Raw genomic sequence first — 13,140 nt, 5'->3', positions numbered from 1 at the left:
GCCCCGCCCTGCTTCAAGTCCCTGGGCGCGCTCCCCATTCTCCCGCTCAGCGACGACGTCCGTGTTGTGTGCGCGTGCGCGTGAAATAACGGCCGCTGGCGGAGGGAAGTGGGGGGTGGAATCGTTCAAGTTGGGGAAGAGAAGCCGCCTAGTCTCCCGCGCGCCCACCACCTGCACCATCGCCAGCCAATCAGCTACCGTCTCGGGGGTCTCGCGCTTGGGGCGACTCCGGCTGCTGGGTGGCTCCCCCGTCCCTCCTCCCTCTAGAGTCCCTCCCGTACCTTCCCCCTCCCGCCGGCCCCGCGCGCACTCGTGCTCGCGCCCGTTCCAGCCTCTTGTGTGTCCTCGCGCCCCCCGCCCGCCCTCCGGCGCGCAGTGTGCTCCGCTCCCCCACCCTCCTCCCCCCTCCCTCCCTGCGCGCCTCCTCCCCGGGTCCCCCCTCCCCCACCGCCGCCTCCTCCCGCCCCAGGGTGAGCGCGAGCCACCTCCCTCCCTCCGCCATGGATCCCAGCAACTGGAGCAGCTTCATCTTCCAGGTAACAACCCCCGCCCCCCCCCGCCCCTGCCCCCCCTCCCACACCCCCTCCTGCCCGCCCTCCCTCCCGTCCCACCCCCCCTCCGCGCGCCCGGTGCGCGCGCAGCTGTCCCCCTCCCTCCCTCGCGCCCTCCCCCGCCCTCCCCGAGGCGCCGGCTGGGCGCGCGCGCGCGGCGGGGGCCGAAGCTGCTCCCTCGCTCCCCCCACCCCGCCCCGCCAGGCTCCAACTGCCTCCACCGCCGCCGCCGCCGCCGCCCGGGCCCCCTCCCCCGGCCCCGGCCCTCGGCCCCGCGGGGCCTCTCGCCCCCACCCAGGGGGCGTCGCCGCCGCCGCCGCGCTCCGCGCCCCACAAGACGCCCTCCTTCCCTCCCTCCCGCCGGCCGGGGTGCGCGGGCGGCGGGGCGGCCCTCGGGCCATGCGTTCGGCTCGGCCCAACCCGGCCGGCCGGGGGCGGCGCCCCGAGCCCGGGCCCCGCGCGGCCCGTGCCCCCGGCTCCCGCTGAGCTCCGGGGGCCCCACTGTGGCCGAGGCCATGTTCCCCGTGTTCCCTTGCACGCTGCTGGCCCCCCCCTTCCCCGTGCTGGGCCTGGACTCCCGGGGGGTGGGCGGCCTCATGAACTCCTTCCCGCCACCTCAGGGTCACGCCCAGAACCCCCTGCAGGTCGGGGCTGAGCTCCAGTCCCGCTTCTTTGCCTCCCAGGGCTGCGCCCAGAGTCCATTCCAGGTGAGTAGGGGCCGGGCCGGGCGGGCAGGCGCCGACCAGCGACCGCGGCCCACACGGCGCCTTGTCTCCGCAGGCCGCGCCGGCTCCCCCACCCACGCCCCAGGCCCCGGCGGCCGAGCCCCTCCAAGTGGACTTGCTCCCGGTTCTCGCCGCCGCGCAGGAATCGGCCGCGGCAGCTGCGGCCGCGGCGGCTGCCGCCGCTGCAGTGGTTACTGCACCCCCGGCCCCTGCTGCCGCCTCCACAGTGGACACAGCGGCCCTGAAGCAGCCTCCGGCGCCTCCTCCGCCACCCCCTGCCGTATCCGCACCCGCCGCGGAGGCCGCGCCCCCCGCCGCGGCCGCCACCATCGCCGCGGCTGCAGCCACTGCTGTCGTCGCCCCAACCTCGACGGTCGCTGTAGCCCCAGTTGCATCTGTCTTGGAGAAGAAAACAAAGAGCAAGGGGCCCTACATTTGCGCTCTGTGCGCCAAGGAGTTCAAGAACGGCTACAATCTCCGGAGGCACGAAGCCATCCACACAGGAGCCAAGGCTGGCCGGGTCCCTTCGGGTGCTATGAAGATGCCCACAATGGTGCCCCTGAGCCTCTTGAGCGTGCCCCAGCTGAGCGGGGCCAGCGGGGGAGGGGGAGAAGCCGGGGCTGGCGGCGGCACAGCCGCCGTGGCAGCCGGTGGCGTTGTAACCACGACTGCCTCTGGAAAGCGCATCCGGAAGAATCACGCCTGCGAAATGTGCGGCAAGGCCTTCCGCGACGTCTACCACCTGAACCGACATAAGCTGTCGCACTCGGACGAGAAGCCCTACCAGTGCCCTGTGTGCCAGCAGCGCTTCAAGCGCAAGGACCGCATGAGTTACCACGTGCGCTCACATGACGGCGCTGTGCACAAGCCCTACAACTGCTCCCACTGTGGCAAGAGCTTCTCCCGGTGTGCAGGGGGCTCGGCTGCCTACTAGGCCGATGGTGGGGGGAGGGCAATAAGGTGGCTCCCCAGTTCCTGGGGACAGGAACCACTCCCGGTGGGGGTAGGGGTGGGAAGTGAGCCTCAGGGTTACTGGGAGCAGGGTGTGGGTCTTTGGGCTGAAGGAAAGCTAGCTGCCTCTGGGCGGAGGTGGAGTCTTGCTTTGAGAGGTTTCCTGTCTAAGGACCGACCGACCTGGGACATATCGGGAAGGTGTTTCAGGGGAACCTAGGTAGATGTGAGGCCCACCTCACCTTAGAGCCTTCGCCCTAACCCCTTCCCCCACCTCGACATATCCCTAGGCCGGATCACCTCAACAGTCACGTCAGACAAGTGCACTCAACAGAGCGGCCCTTCAAGTGTGAGGTAGGAAGCCCACTGCCTCCTGTCCTGGTTGTCATGATTTGATCCTCATTGTAGCTGCCTGAGTTCAGCCTCTCAGACCCCCTTTTTCTCTCTCTTTTTGCCTTTTCACTCCATTTTCACATTTCTCCTTCAAGGCCTGGTCATCTCACGCCCATTTCCTACAGATCAAAGACCCCCCCAAGGCTCTGATCCCTTTATCTTGATCCCTTCTCTCTACTCCCTGAAGCTTTAACTCTCCTGTGACCCCCCACACCCTCCCCCCCCCAGAAATGTGAGGCAGCTTTTGCTACGAAGGATCGGCTCCGAGCACACACAGTACGACACGAGGAGAAGGTGCCATGTCATGTGTGTGGCAAGATGCTGAGCTCGGCTTATATTTCGGACCACATGAAGGTGCACAGCCAGGGCCCTCACCATGTCTGTGAGCTCTGCAACAAAGGTGCGTGCTAAGGGTGCCAGGCGGGCAGGGTAGAGGGGTGAGTGGGCACAGGGCTAGGCTGTGTTCATGGATGTGGGTTAAAGGGTGCTGTAGCCAAGAGCTTGTGGCATGCAGAGAGCCCTTTTAGGAAGCAAGCACATCAGTATTGGAAGCAACTGAACATGACTAAATTGTCTGCCATGGCTCCGAGTCCACCTCCTGGGTGTGCTTGGGGAGAATGGAGTGATACATGGTTGCTTTGAGAAAGGAGCACTCAAGAAAGCCAATCCCCAGGGTCTCAGTTGGCAGCCACAAGTTCTTGTCTCCAGCTCCCAGGGCAGGTGGAGCACATCAGCACGGTGTAACAGGCACACACCCTGCCCAGTAACAGAGAAAGCTGTTTTCAGTGTGGTTACTCACTAAAGGAGCTGAGACTGGGGCACTGGAGGGGGGACACAGCCGTCTCTATACTGAGAATCAACCCTTCAATAAGCTAGGCGACAGCGTCCTGGCTTATTGGGGAAGATCTCTAGATATTAAGGATTAAGAAACGGGCACCACTAAAGTCAGGCCCCAAGCTTAGGGAAGGGCAATGTCCCAGTGGAATAATTGGCCCCAGTCTACCAAGGATGTGGTGGGAGGAGGACAGTGCCATGTGAGGAGGGTGTCCCCAGCCTAGGAGAACAGCCCTGTCTCTGGGGTCTCCACCAGGCTGACCCCAACCCCCCATCCCAACCCCCCCCCCCAATAGGCTTCACCACGGCAGCATACCTGCGCATCCACGCGGTGAAGGACCATGGGCTCCAGGCCCCGCGGGCTGACCGCATCCTGTGCAAGCTGTGCAGCGTGCACTGCAAGACCCCTGCCCAGCTGGCCGGCCACATGCAGACCCATCTGGGGGGGGCCACCCCTCCTATCCCGGGAGATGCCCCCCAGCCACAGCCTACCTGCTGAGGGGGACCCCTGCACCCACCAGGCAAGGCGTGGGACATGGCTGGGGGGGGCGGGATGGGATGTGTGGGACAAGGGAGCTCAAAGGGCCCAGTAGGGGATCTCAGGAAGGCCAGGGATGCCAGTCCATCACTCAGGTTAGGGAGACTTGGGGTCCAGAGAAGGCAGTACAGACATGCTCTGTCTGGGTAAACAGGCAGGCCAGAGCCTTTGGGGACCAGATAGGAAGTGAGTAACGGCTGTGTCCCACGGGAAGGAAGGGAAGAGTTGGAAAGTCTGGGTTATGGAGCATGTTTCTTGCCATTCAGGTTGTGCGGTGATCCTTGGTGTTTCTCACTGTAGGTACCGGTGAAGTTTGTCCAATGGCGGCGGCAGCAGCAGCAGCAGCAGCAGTGGTGGCAGCCCCTCCCACAGCTGTGGGCTCCCTCTCTGGGGCAGAGGGGGTACCAGTGAGCTCTCAGCCGCTTCCCTCTCAGCCCTGGTGAGCTCCACGTTGATGGGGGAGCTTGGAGCGTGGAAGAAAGCTCCTCTTCCCACCAACTCCTCACTACTCCATCAACCAAGGAGCCTCCAGACAGGAGGAAGGAGGAACCCACTAGGTTTTAACATGGTTTTCCTGCTCCTTCCTTGTCCCTGTCAGAGCTGACCCTACAGACACCTGTCCCCTGAGTTGTGTCGAAGTCCCCTGGACAGTGAGCAGGGGTGGCAGAGGACAGCAGCAGCCACTGCCCTCAACCTTTAACCCCTTGCCTTTCCGCCCAGGCATTTGTGAGCCTTTCCTAGAAGGTCCTGTGCTCTCCTCCAGTTCCCTTCCTACTGTCTGCTGCTCCTTCCTGGGGAGTTGGTGCTTTCTTTTTGTTGTTGTTTTTTTCCCAGGGGAGGGAGGAGAGAGAGGAGGGGGATTAAGATTCTGTCCCAGAGGAGGGATAAGTGGGGCAGAAGCACGGAAGGCAGAAGAGGGACACTTTCAGTAAGATAGGCTGGTTAAACCTAAACATCCTACTGAAGCTATCTGTCCAGGGAAACGCCAAGGGGAGCATCAGGAGGAGCCACTAGGGCCAGAGGCAGAAGGAGAGATGGAATCTTAGGGTCCAGGGTAAAGGAGGGGAGCCAGGGACAAGAGGTGCTTCCTGGGGGTGGGGGAATGCAGCCACAGTGTCTCCCCTTCCCTCTTCCACCCCAGCTCCAGCCCTGGTCTTTTCTTCCTCCTTCCCACAACAGAAGCTGTGGCCCTGGCCATGTCATCGTGTTCCTGTGTCCCTTGCATGTTCCCCACCCTCCCCTCCCTTTTGCGCAGACCCCATTACAATAAATTTTAAATAAAAACTTGTCTCCGGATTCCTAAGTTATCTTCACCAAGCCCTCTGTCATGTGTGTGTGTGTGTCACCCTCCAGGGCGAGGGAGGGGCTCTTTGTTGGCTTTGGTCTTAGTCCCAAGTCTTTCCCTGTAAAGTGGTGGCTCTTTTCCTGGGCCTCTAGCTGCTGCACAACACAAATTAGGGTGGACCCAAGAACCTAGAGGCTGTGGAGAGCAAATTCCAGGTCTGTAGGGAACACCCGCTGGAAGTTAGGGGGCCGGAGCTAGTCATTGATGCCATCCAAGTGCCTGCAGATTGAGGTCCCAGAGTCCATGGTGACGCAGATGCAGAAGGGTTGAATAAACTGCATGCGGTTCCCACCACGGTGATCACGGGCTACGTGCCCCAGCTGTTGTAGCTCGCTGGAATTTTCCTTTTGTGGGCTCTGCTCAGACCTTTACAAAGACACCGTCCCTTAAGCTTTTCATCAGGCATTGCTGCTTCTGCCCCCCTGGAGTAGAGAGGCTTCAGTCTGCAGTCTCCCTGCTCTTGAGACCCCACGCGGTTCTCCTGCAGCCGCCCCAAACTGAGACCTGCCTCCTTAACCCATCTATGTGTGCTGCTCAAGATGCCTCCACCCAGTTCTCTTCGGTCTCTTCGCAAACCTAAGTCTCTGGTCTCTGCCAGGATCCCCCGGTGACCGTTGGTGGGAGGGGCCGAGGTCTTAGGAAGGGGGTGCCCCACCAGGAGGTGCGCGTGAGAAAGGGCAGGGAGGGGGCACGAGTGGTCCCCGGGCCGGTTACCCAGGTAACACGGGGCCTGGCACGAGGTTCCCTAAGGGCTGTCCGGGAGGGGCAGGAGGCGTGCTAGGGGCGGGGGCGGCGCGGCAGCAGTGGAGCTTAGGGGAGGGGACCAGAGAAGGGCCGAGCAAACCGGGAGGAGAGAGGAGGGGAGACCCGCCACCTCCCTTCATTGCTCACAGACTTGTTCCCTCCCGGTCTGCGGCTGCTGTAGCAGCACTGGCGGCGAGACCCAGGAGCAGTCCCGAGGCTGGCAGCGGATGAGACTGGGATGAACTGAGGCCGCTGGTAGGAGTGGACGACAGACAGCTGGGTGGCATTGGAATGCAGGTGGCAGGAGAACTAGAGGGTGGTTCTGGGTGCGTCTCACCATTGGGAGAAGATCCCCTCCCCCTCAGCCTCTGCTGAAGGCAACAAGGGAACCCCTAAAAGAAGGGCTGAGAAGGGCCATACAAGATGCTAGGTCTCTTCAGGAAGAGGCGGGAAGGGGGGGGGGCGGTCTGAGGGAGGCACATTTGAGCCCAAATGCGCATCAGGAAAACCCGCACTGCTCAGGTGGTGCAAGGAGGAGGAAAGGGTACGAAAGGAACAGATCGTGCGGGCTCCTCTGTCAGTCTGCCTGTTGGAATGTCTGGTGTATGCACAGATTTGGATGTACTGGGGGCACTTTCGCGGTGGGTTCTGAGAGTATGGGTCTTGTGTCTTGGATGGGTCCAGAAAAGACCCAGAGTGGTTCTGTTTAGACAAGGGTTTATCTTCCCACGCTCTCCGTGCAGACTTTTAAGTAGAACATTCTCCACCAAGGGTATCGTCCCACCTCAAAGCAAAGGAAACCCCAACTTTGCCTCCTCTCCCTACGCTAGCCTTGAGACAGGAGCCTAGCCCTCTTGGGCCTGTGGTGAGGAGAGCCATTCCTCCCTCCTCACCAAGCCTGTCTCCTCCTCTTTCAGGATTTGCCACTGTCACTACTGTTTCCTCTTCCCCACGGGCCCTTTCCCGGCTCCCGTCTCTAAGATGGCAGCCAGCAGCTCTGAGGTCTCTGAGATGAAGGGGGTGGAAGACAGTTCTGCCGCCCAGAGAGAAGCACCTGGCCATTCTGAACCTGGACTAGATCCTGCCCAGGTTGTTGCAGAGGTCCCAGACCAGCCCGAGGCCCTCCAGCCAGGCCCAGGCGTCACTGCATCACCTGTGGACTCAGGGCCAAAGGCTGAGCTGCCTCCAGAAACCACAGAGACCCCAGAAACAGTCCTGGCCACAGACCTCAGCTTAGACCCCGGAGAATCCAAAGCCACCCCCAGCCCCAAAGAGGCATGCCGAGAACCAGAAAGCAAACCAGATGGGAGCTGCAAAGGGGCTGCAGCAGTGCAGGGGTCTGAGCAGCAGTCTGCAGCCCCTCCTGAGCCAACCTCAGAGCCTGCTTCCCAGCTAAATACCCAGTTAGACCCTCAGCCAACTTCCCAGCCTGTTCCTGAACTACCCTGTCACCCCGAGCCCCGAGCCCAAGAGGACCCCACCACTGAGGTTTTGACAGAAAGCATAGGGGGAAAACAAGAAAACGGAGCAGTGGTTCCCCTCCAGGCTGGTGATGGGGAAGAGGGCCCAGCCCCTCAGCCTCACTCTCCACCCCCAGCCAATGGGGCGCCCCCTCGTGTGCTGCAGAAGCTGGTTCAGGAGGACAGACTAGGAAGGGCTCATAGCGGGCATCCAGGATCTCCTCGAGGTAGCCTAAGCCGCCATCCCAGCTCCCAGCTAGCAGGGCCTGGGGTGGAAGGGGGTGATGGCACCCAGAAACCTCGGGACTACATCATCCTTGCCATCCTGTCCTGCTTCTGCCCCATGTGGCCTGTCAACATTGTGGCCTTCGCTTATGCTGTTATGGTGAGCCCCAAGGGACCCTGGCCCAGGCACACTGTGGCTCCCCGCTTCTTGCTGGTGTCAGGACAGGGCCCCAGTCACGACACCTTCCCCAACCTCGCTGCATGGACCCTACTTTTCCAGTTTCTGGGCCTTCGCTTGCCTCTCCCCAGGACCGAACCCTCCCAGGCACTCCTGCCCTACCACTTCCAGCGGGAGGGAACTAGAAAGCTGTTTTATATAACCTTGCTGACCTGTGTCCTCTTCCTCCTGCACCCCCAACCCTCCTTCCTTTCTTAACCCCATGGGGCTGACCTCCCTCCTCTGGACTCTTCACCTGATCCCTGCTGGCCTGGCTCCTGCTGACCTGGGCCATGATACCTCCAAACCCCTCACCCTCACCCCAGTCCCGGAACAGCCTGCAACAGGGGGACGTGGATGGGGCTCAACGTCTGGGCCGAGTAGCCAAGCTCTTAAGCATCGTGGCGCTGGTAGGGGGGGTCCTCATCATCATCGCCTCCTGTGTCATCAACCTAGGCGGTGAGTGGGGGTCAGGGACAGGAAGGGGAGGAGTGGAAGCGTTGACAAGAGAAGCTGTACTAACCCCTGACCCTGCTTTCTCCTGTCTGTCCTCCCTCTTCCTTTGTCTCTTCCTGTCTCCTTCCCACAGTGTATAAGTGAGGGGCTCTGCCCTGCATTCCAAGACCTTTCTTGCTGTTGGGAGCTGTCTTGGGGGGTCTATCCCTATGCTGGGGAAGCCCAGTCCAGTGGCCCTGGCCCCCATCCCAAGGGACCAAGGGAGCCTGAGCAGCCTTGTTTACAGCTTTCCTCCTCCTGCATCCTGCCAGGCTCCTCTGCCAGGCTTCCTTTCTCCCTGCACTGTTGCCTGCGGATCACCCCTCCTGCCTCTTGACCTCCTGAAACCCTGCACTCTGAAAAACTTCTCTGCACTTTTGGAAGCCTTCCCAAACATCCGAACTGTACTCTGCACCTCTCCCAGCCTCCCTGCACTTCTTCCTGCCTTCCCCCTCCCCCCCCCCCCCACCTTAATGAACCCTGACCCCCCCAACTTTCATTGTCTTGGAGCTAATTCATTCCTTTCTTCCCTTAACATCTGGCTTGCTGCATCCCCCACCCACCCCCTCTTCCTTCTCATCTTGCCCCTCCTGCCAACACTTACTGTGCAAAAACTGCAGTACTTAGGTCAGGCTGAGGGAAGGACGGTGTGGGAAGAGGACTGCCTAGCTGGGGGCTCTGACTGTTCTCTGCTGGGGGCCTTCTGGGCCCAGACTGCACCCCCACCCCAACCCCTAAGGTGCCTATCCGGTCGCAAGGCTGGCAAACCAGGCCTCACCTGGCACCTGGCAGACTTACACAAGAGTGGGGGTCCTCAATCTGAACGTCCAGGGGAGGAAGGAATGCCGCAGCACCTGAAGGGTCCCCCCTGAGTTGACCTGCCCATTCGGGCTTTTTAACCTCAGTTTCTTGTTTGAAGGTCTGAGGGGTTCGGGCCATTTACGTGCTTTATAAACAGAATTTTTAAAAAAGGGTCCAAAGTTTCCAGCTACGGGGAGCAAGGGAGGGGCAGGGAGTTCTATAATTATTCTCTGAGAGTATGAGGGAGGTTTGTTGCACGCGACAGCCCTTTAAGGAGGCAGGGAGCCAGCTGCAATTCATTTTCGGAGTTGGCGGGGTTTTTTTGTTTTCCTTTCTTTAAAAGAAAAAAAGTTGGGGAAAACTAAAATTCCTTTTAAAACATTAAATTGAGTCTCCCTTTTTGTATGCTGAATGCTGCATGAGTCTTAAACACTAATAAACAGAGAATGCATGAGACTCGCCTCAGTTGGTCCCGGTGTTTGTTTGCAGAGTCAAGGTACTGCTTTCTGGCAGGCCCTAGTGACCGAGATACGCATGCGCTGCCGCAGTGGCCATCTTTAGTGTGGGCCGAAGCCAGTGATGCCTAAGGGCCTAACTGCGCACGCGCAAGCCTTCTCTTCCCTCTTCCTAGTAGCTTTGACTACAGTGGAGTCTCCGCGCGCCATTTCCCTGCGCCTGCGTACTGCGATCCTGCGCAGCCTAGGAGGCGGGTTTTAGCTCCAGGTTTGTACAGCTGCTGAGTAGACACGAACTTGGTTTGCGAGGTCCAAGGCAAATGACTCCGGTCCAGGTGTTGGAGAGGGCAATGTAAAAGCGAGAAAGCAGGCCCTTCCTTTTTCCAGCTCCGAGCGTGGTTTCTGCGGGTCCCGGGGAACGGCAGAATTCTGGATGCGTGGGGTGGGGTCTGTCCTTGCAGGGATCTGAGCGCCCCCTTCTGGGGACCGTGCTCTGGCCGCAGTCAGCTGTTGGACTGATTGGAGATTTCCTTAAACCCCAGTGGATCTCAAGCCTTTTGGGGGAGGCACCCTGGTTTGGTAACTCTAAAATCTACTACATTGGCTGGGCTGCTTCTATAGTACTCTATGTCCCTTGCCCTGGGCCATGGAACCATTGCAGGCAGCACAGCGGCGCCACTGTCTGAAGAAGGAGAAGTGACTTCCGGCCTCCAGGCTCTGGCGGTGGAGGACACCGGAGGTCCCTCTATCGCGGCTAGTAAGGCCGGGGAAGAGGGGGAAAGCAGTCAGGAAGAGGTTGGGCGTGAGGGACCCAGGCCCGAGGAGGCACAAGAAGCTCCCAGCGCTGCGGGCGACGAGCGTGCCGAGGGAGAATCCGAAGACTGGTGCGTGCCCTGCAGCGATGAAGACGTGGAGCTGCCGGCCAATGGACAGCCCTGGACGCCTCCACCCTCTGAAATCCAGCGGCTCTACGAACTGCTGGCTGCCCAGGGTACTTTGGAGCTTCAAGCAGAGATCCTACCCCGCCGGGCGCCTACTCCCGAGGCGCAGAGTGAGGAGGAGAGATCAGATGAGGAGCCAGAGGCCAAGGAAGAGGAGGAGGAAAAGTGAGGCCACAGCTTTCCACATTGTCCCCGGGAGTACCCCTCCTGAGTGCGGAAGCTGGAGGGAGGGGAGAGCGGGAAGGCATGAGCCAGCCGGCCAGGGTATACCAGTAGGTGTTCGGGAGGGCCTCTCTCACCCTTCACTCTCTCCACCCTGTTTCAGGCCGCACATGCCTACAGAATTTGACTTTGATGATGAGCCAATGACACCAAAGGATTCACTGATTGACAGAAGACGTACGCCAGGTACGAATAAGAGGGAAGAACTGAGAAGTAAGGGCCCCTTCTCCTGGTTCCCCTAGACGTGGGCTCTTCTGAGAGACCTTGGCTGGGTGCTCCTGTGCTGTAAAGCTGTTGTCAGGACAGAGCAGTCCCACCGCGGCAGGGTATTCCTGGCTTAGGTCGGCGCCAGTTTTCCCAGTAAGAGCCCCACAGCCCTTCCTCACAGGCTTCCTGTTCCTTTCATCTTACTCCCTGAAGTCTGAAGCCTCCTGGTTGTTACTCTCTGGAACACATCTTTGTAATAGTTCAAACAGAACTCACCCGGCATCCCAGCCCACGTGCTTTCCTCGAATTTACAATCAAACTCTTTTTTTGTTTGGGGTTTTTTGTTTGTTTGTTTAGTTTGGTTTGGCTTTTCTAGACAGGGTTTCTCTGTGTAGCCTTGGCTGTCCTGGACTCGCTTTGTAGACCAGGCTGGCCTGGAATTCACAGCAATCCTCCTGCCTCTGCCTCCTGAGTGCTGGGATTAAAGGTGTGCGTCACCACATGCGGCTCAGAATCATTGTTGAGTTCTCTCCTAGCTGGTCAAGCCAACAGCAAGTTCCATTAGCTCCACTAATACAGATCTGCCTTTAATATCCCCTTCCTCTCCCTCCCTCTCTCCCTCCTGCTCTCTCTCCTTCTCTCTCTCCCCCTCCCTCCCCCTCTCTCCCTCCTTCCCTCCCTCCCTCCCTTCCTCCCTCTCTCCCTCCCCCCCTCCCTCCCCCTCTCTCTCCCTCCTTCCCTCCCTCTCTCCCTTCCTTCCTCTCTCCCTCCCCCCCTCTCTCCCTCCCTCCCCCTCCCTCCCTCTCTCTCCTACCCTCCCTCCCTCTTCCCTCTCCTCTTTCTCGCTCTTGCTTGACAGTTTCCTGAGTTCTAACTAGTCTCCTTTTGAGTGCTGTCCTGTCATTTCTCTGCTTGTAGGCCTCCAGCGGACTCCATTTCAGTGGGGAAGAGCCCTGCACTCTGAATGAATCTCCTTCCTGTCCCAGGACCTTAGTGCTTGTCCCTTTGGGTACAGTCCCTGACTTTATGAGTTTCTTAGCCTCAGTCATTCTGTGTGGCCCAGCCCTAAACATTAGCTCCTCTATGCAAAGCCCTAACATGGATGTTGTAAACGGGGTCTCAGCCAGGCTGTGATGGCGCAGGCCTTTAATCCCAGCACTTGGGAGGCAGAGGCAGGTGATATCTGTGAGTTCGAGACCAGCCTGGTCTACAAAGTGAGTCCAGGACAGCCAAGGCTACACAGAGAAACCCTGTCTTGGAAAACAAGACATTGGGGTCTCTAAGGGTGGGGATGCACACTGTTTCAATCCAGTCACATTTTCTACCTCTTTAGGAAGCTCAGCCCGGAGCCAGAAACGGGAGGCGCGCCTGGATAAGGTCCTCTCAGACATGAAGCGACATAAGAAACTAGAGGAGCAGATCCTTCGGACCGGGAGAGACCTCTTCAGCCTGGACTCAGAGGGCCCCAGCCCCGCAAGCCCTCCACTCCGGTCCTCAGGAAATAGTCTCTTTCCCCGGCAGCGGAAGTACTGACTGTTGCTTCTCCAGGCTTCAGGTGAAGACTGTTCCTGCTGGGCGTGGCTGGCCTTTCCCAACCCAGGCCCTGGCAAACTTGTAACAGAAAAGCCTCAAGCTCCCAGCCCAGTGCCTTGCAGGAGCGTGAATGTGTGTTCTGTCTGTTGGGTGTCTGTTTGCAGCTCTGAGCTGGACTTGCTGAGTCTAATAAAAAAATGCTGGATGATCCTCTCTTGGGAGAAACTGCAGCTGAACCCAAGCACATGTTCTCACTTGGGCAGAGTTGTAATCCTCCACAGTGGACTATGAAGCCGATGAGGCAGAGGCACAGCCAATTATCAGCTCAACACACAACACACAACACACACACACACAAACACACACACACACCCTGCCCCCCCCCCCCCAGGTCCTCTGACTTCCTAGTCTCAGTCCAGTCCCACCAGTTAGTACTTAGGCAGAAACTGCCGAATATGGGCCCAGCTGCTCTGTTTTCAGCTGCAGCCTGGAGGAGAAAAAAG

At 59.7% G+C, this 13,140-nt stretch overlaps 3 protein-coding genes across 6 annotated transcripts; all 3 read left to right on the top strand.

The window, feature by feature from the left end:
* Window positions 1–472: 472 nt before the first annotated feature.
* Maz (MYC associated zinc finger protein) lies at window positions 473–4,880 on the top strand. 4 transcript variants are annotated; one of them, XM_051145296.1, is made up of 7 exons: window positions 473–536; window positions 1,172–1,258; window positions 1,332–2,182; window positions 2,518–2,581; window positions 2,849–3,020; window positions 3,751–3,975; window positions 4,293–4,437. In XM_051145296.1, exons 1-6 carry the CDS (start codon window positions 501–503, stop codon window positions 3,951–3,953), a joined length of 1,413 nt encoding a protein of 470 aa, XP_051001253.1. In that variant the 5' UTR covers window positions 473–500; the 3' UTR covers window positions 3,954–3,975; window positions 4,293–4,437. The 4 variants fall into 4 exon arrangements, with proteins under 4 accessions (XP_051001253.1, XP_051001254.1, XP_051001250.1 ...); XM_051145297.1 differs by lacking the exon at window positions 3,751–3,975 and having other exon boundaries at window positions 474–536; window positions 4,293–4,880; XM_051145293.1 differs by lacking the exon at window positions 473–536 and having other exon boundaries at window positions 993–1,258.
* Window positions 4,881–6,145: 1,265 nt separating this feature from the next.
* Window positions 6,146–8,702, top strand: Prrt2 (proline rich transmembrane protein 2). Its single transcript, XM_051145292.1, has 4 exons — window positions 6,146–6,336; window positions 6,999–7,926; window positions 8,310–8,442; window positions 8,573–8,702. Exons 2-4 carry the CDS (start codon window positions 7,063–7,065, stop codon window positions 8,581–8,583), a joined length of 1,008 nt encoding a protein of 335 aa, XP_051001249.1. The 5' UTR covers window positions 6,146–6,336; window positions 6,999–7,062; the 3' UTR covers window positions 8,584–8,702.
* A 746-nt stretch (window positions 8,703–9,448) lies between these two features.
* On the top strand, window positions 9,449–12,891 carry Pagr1 (PAXIP1 associated glutamate rich protein 1). The gene is made up of 3 exons (XM_051145291.1): window positions 9,449–10,840; window positions 11,001–11,083; window positions 12,438–12,891. The coding sequence occupies exons 1-3, from the start codon at window positions 10,362–10,364 to the stop codon at window positions 12,635–12,637; spliced, it is 762 nt and encodes a 253-aa protein (XP_051001248.1). The 5' UTR covers window positions 9,449–10,361; the 3' UTR covers window positions 12,638–12,891.
* The last annotated feature ends 249 nt before the right edge of the window (window positions 12,892–13,140 follow it).

Source organism: Acomys russatus, chromosome 5 (assembly GCF_903995435.1).
Source record: "Acomys russatus chromosome 5, mAcoRus1.1, whole genome shotgun sequence".
NCBI lineage: Eukaryota > Metazoa > Chordata > Mammalia > Rodentia > Muridae > Acomys > Acomys russatus.
Note: the sequence above shows the minus strand (reverse complement) of the source record. Positions and strands in the feature narration are given on the sequence as shown.

Excerpts from the sequence above, each read along its gene's own strand:
- Maz (XM_051145293.1), top strand. The coding sequence starts at position 1,067 with ATGTTCCCCGTGTTCCCTTGCACGCTGCTGGCCCCCCCCTTCCCCGTG. Across the intron at positions 2,183-2,517 it reads TGTGGCAAGAGCTTCTCCCG|GCCGGATCACCTCAACAGTC; the intron begins GTGTGCAGGGGG and ends ACATATCCCTAG. Across the intron at positions 2,582-2,848 it reads AGCGGCCCTTCAAGTGTGAG|AAATGTGAGGCAGCTTTTGC; the intron begins GTAGGAAGCCCA and ends TCCCCCCCCCAG.
- Prrt2 (XM_051145292.1), top strand. The coding sequence starts at position 7,063 with ATGGCAGCCAGCAGCTCTGAGGTCTCTGAGATGAAGGGGGTGGAAGAC. Across the intron at positions 7,927-8,309 it reads CCTTCGCTTATGCTGTTATG|TCCCGGAACAGCCTGCAACA; the intron begins GTGAGCCCCAAG and ends CCCTCACCCCAG.
- Pagr1 (XM_051145291.1), top strand. The coding sequence starts at position 10,362 with ATGTCCCTTGCCCTGGGCCATGGAACCATTGCAGGCAGCACAGCGGCG. Across the intron at positions 10,841-11,000 it reads AAGGAAGAGGAGGAGGAAAA|GCCGCACATGCCTACAGAAT; the intron begins GTGAGGCCACAG and ends ACCCTGTTTCAG. Across the intron at positions 11,084-12,437 it reads TGACAGAAGACGTACGCCAG|GAAGCTCAGCCCGGAGCCAG; the intron begins GTACGAATAAGA and ends CTACCTCTTTAG.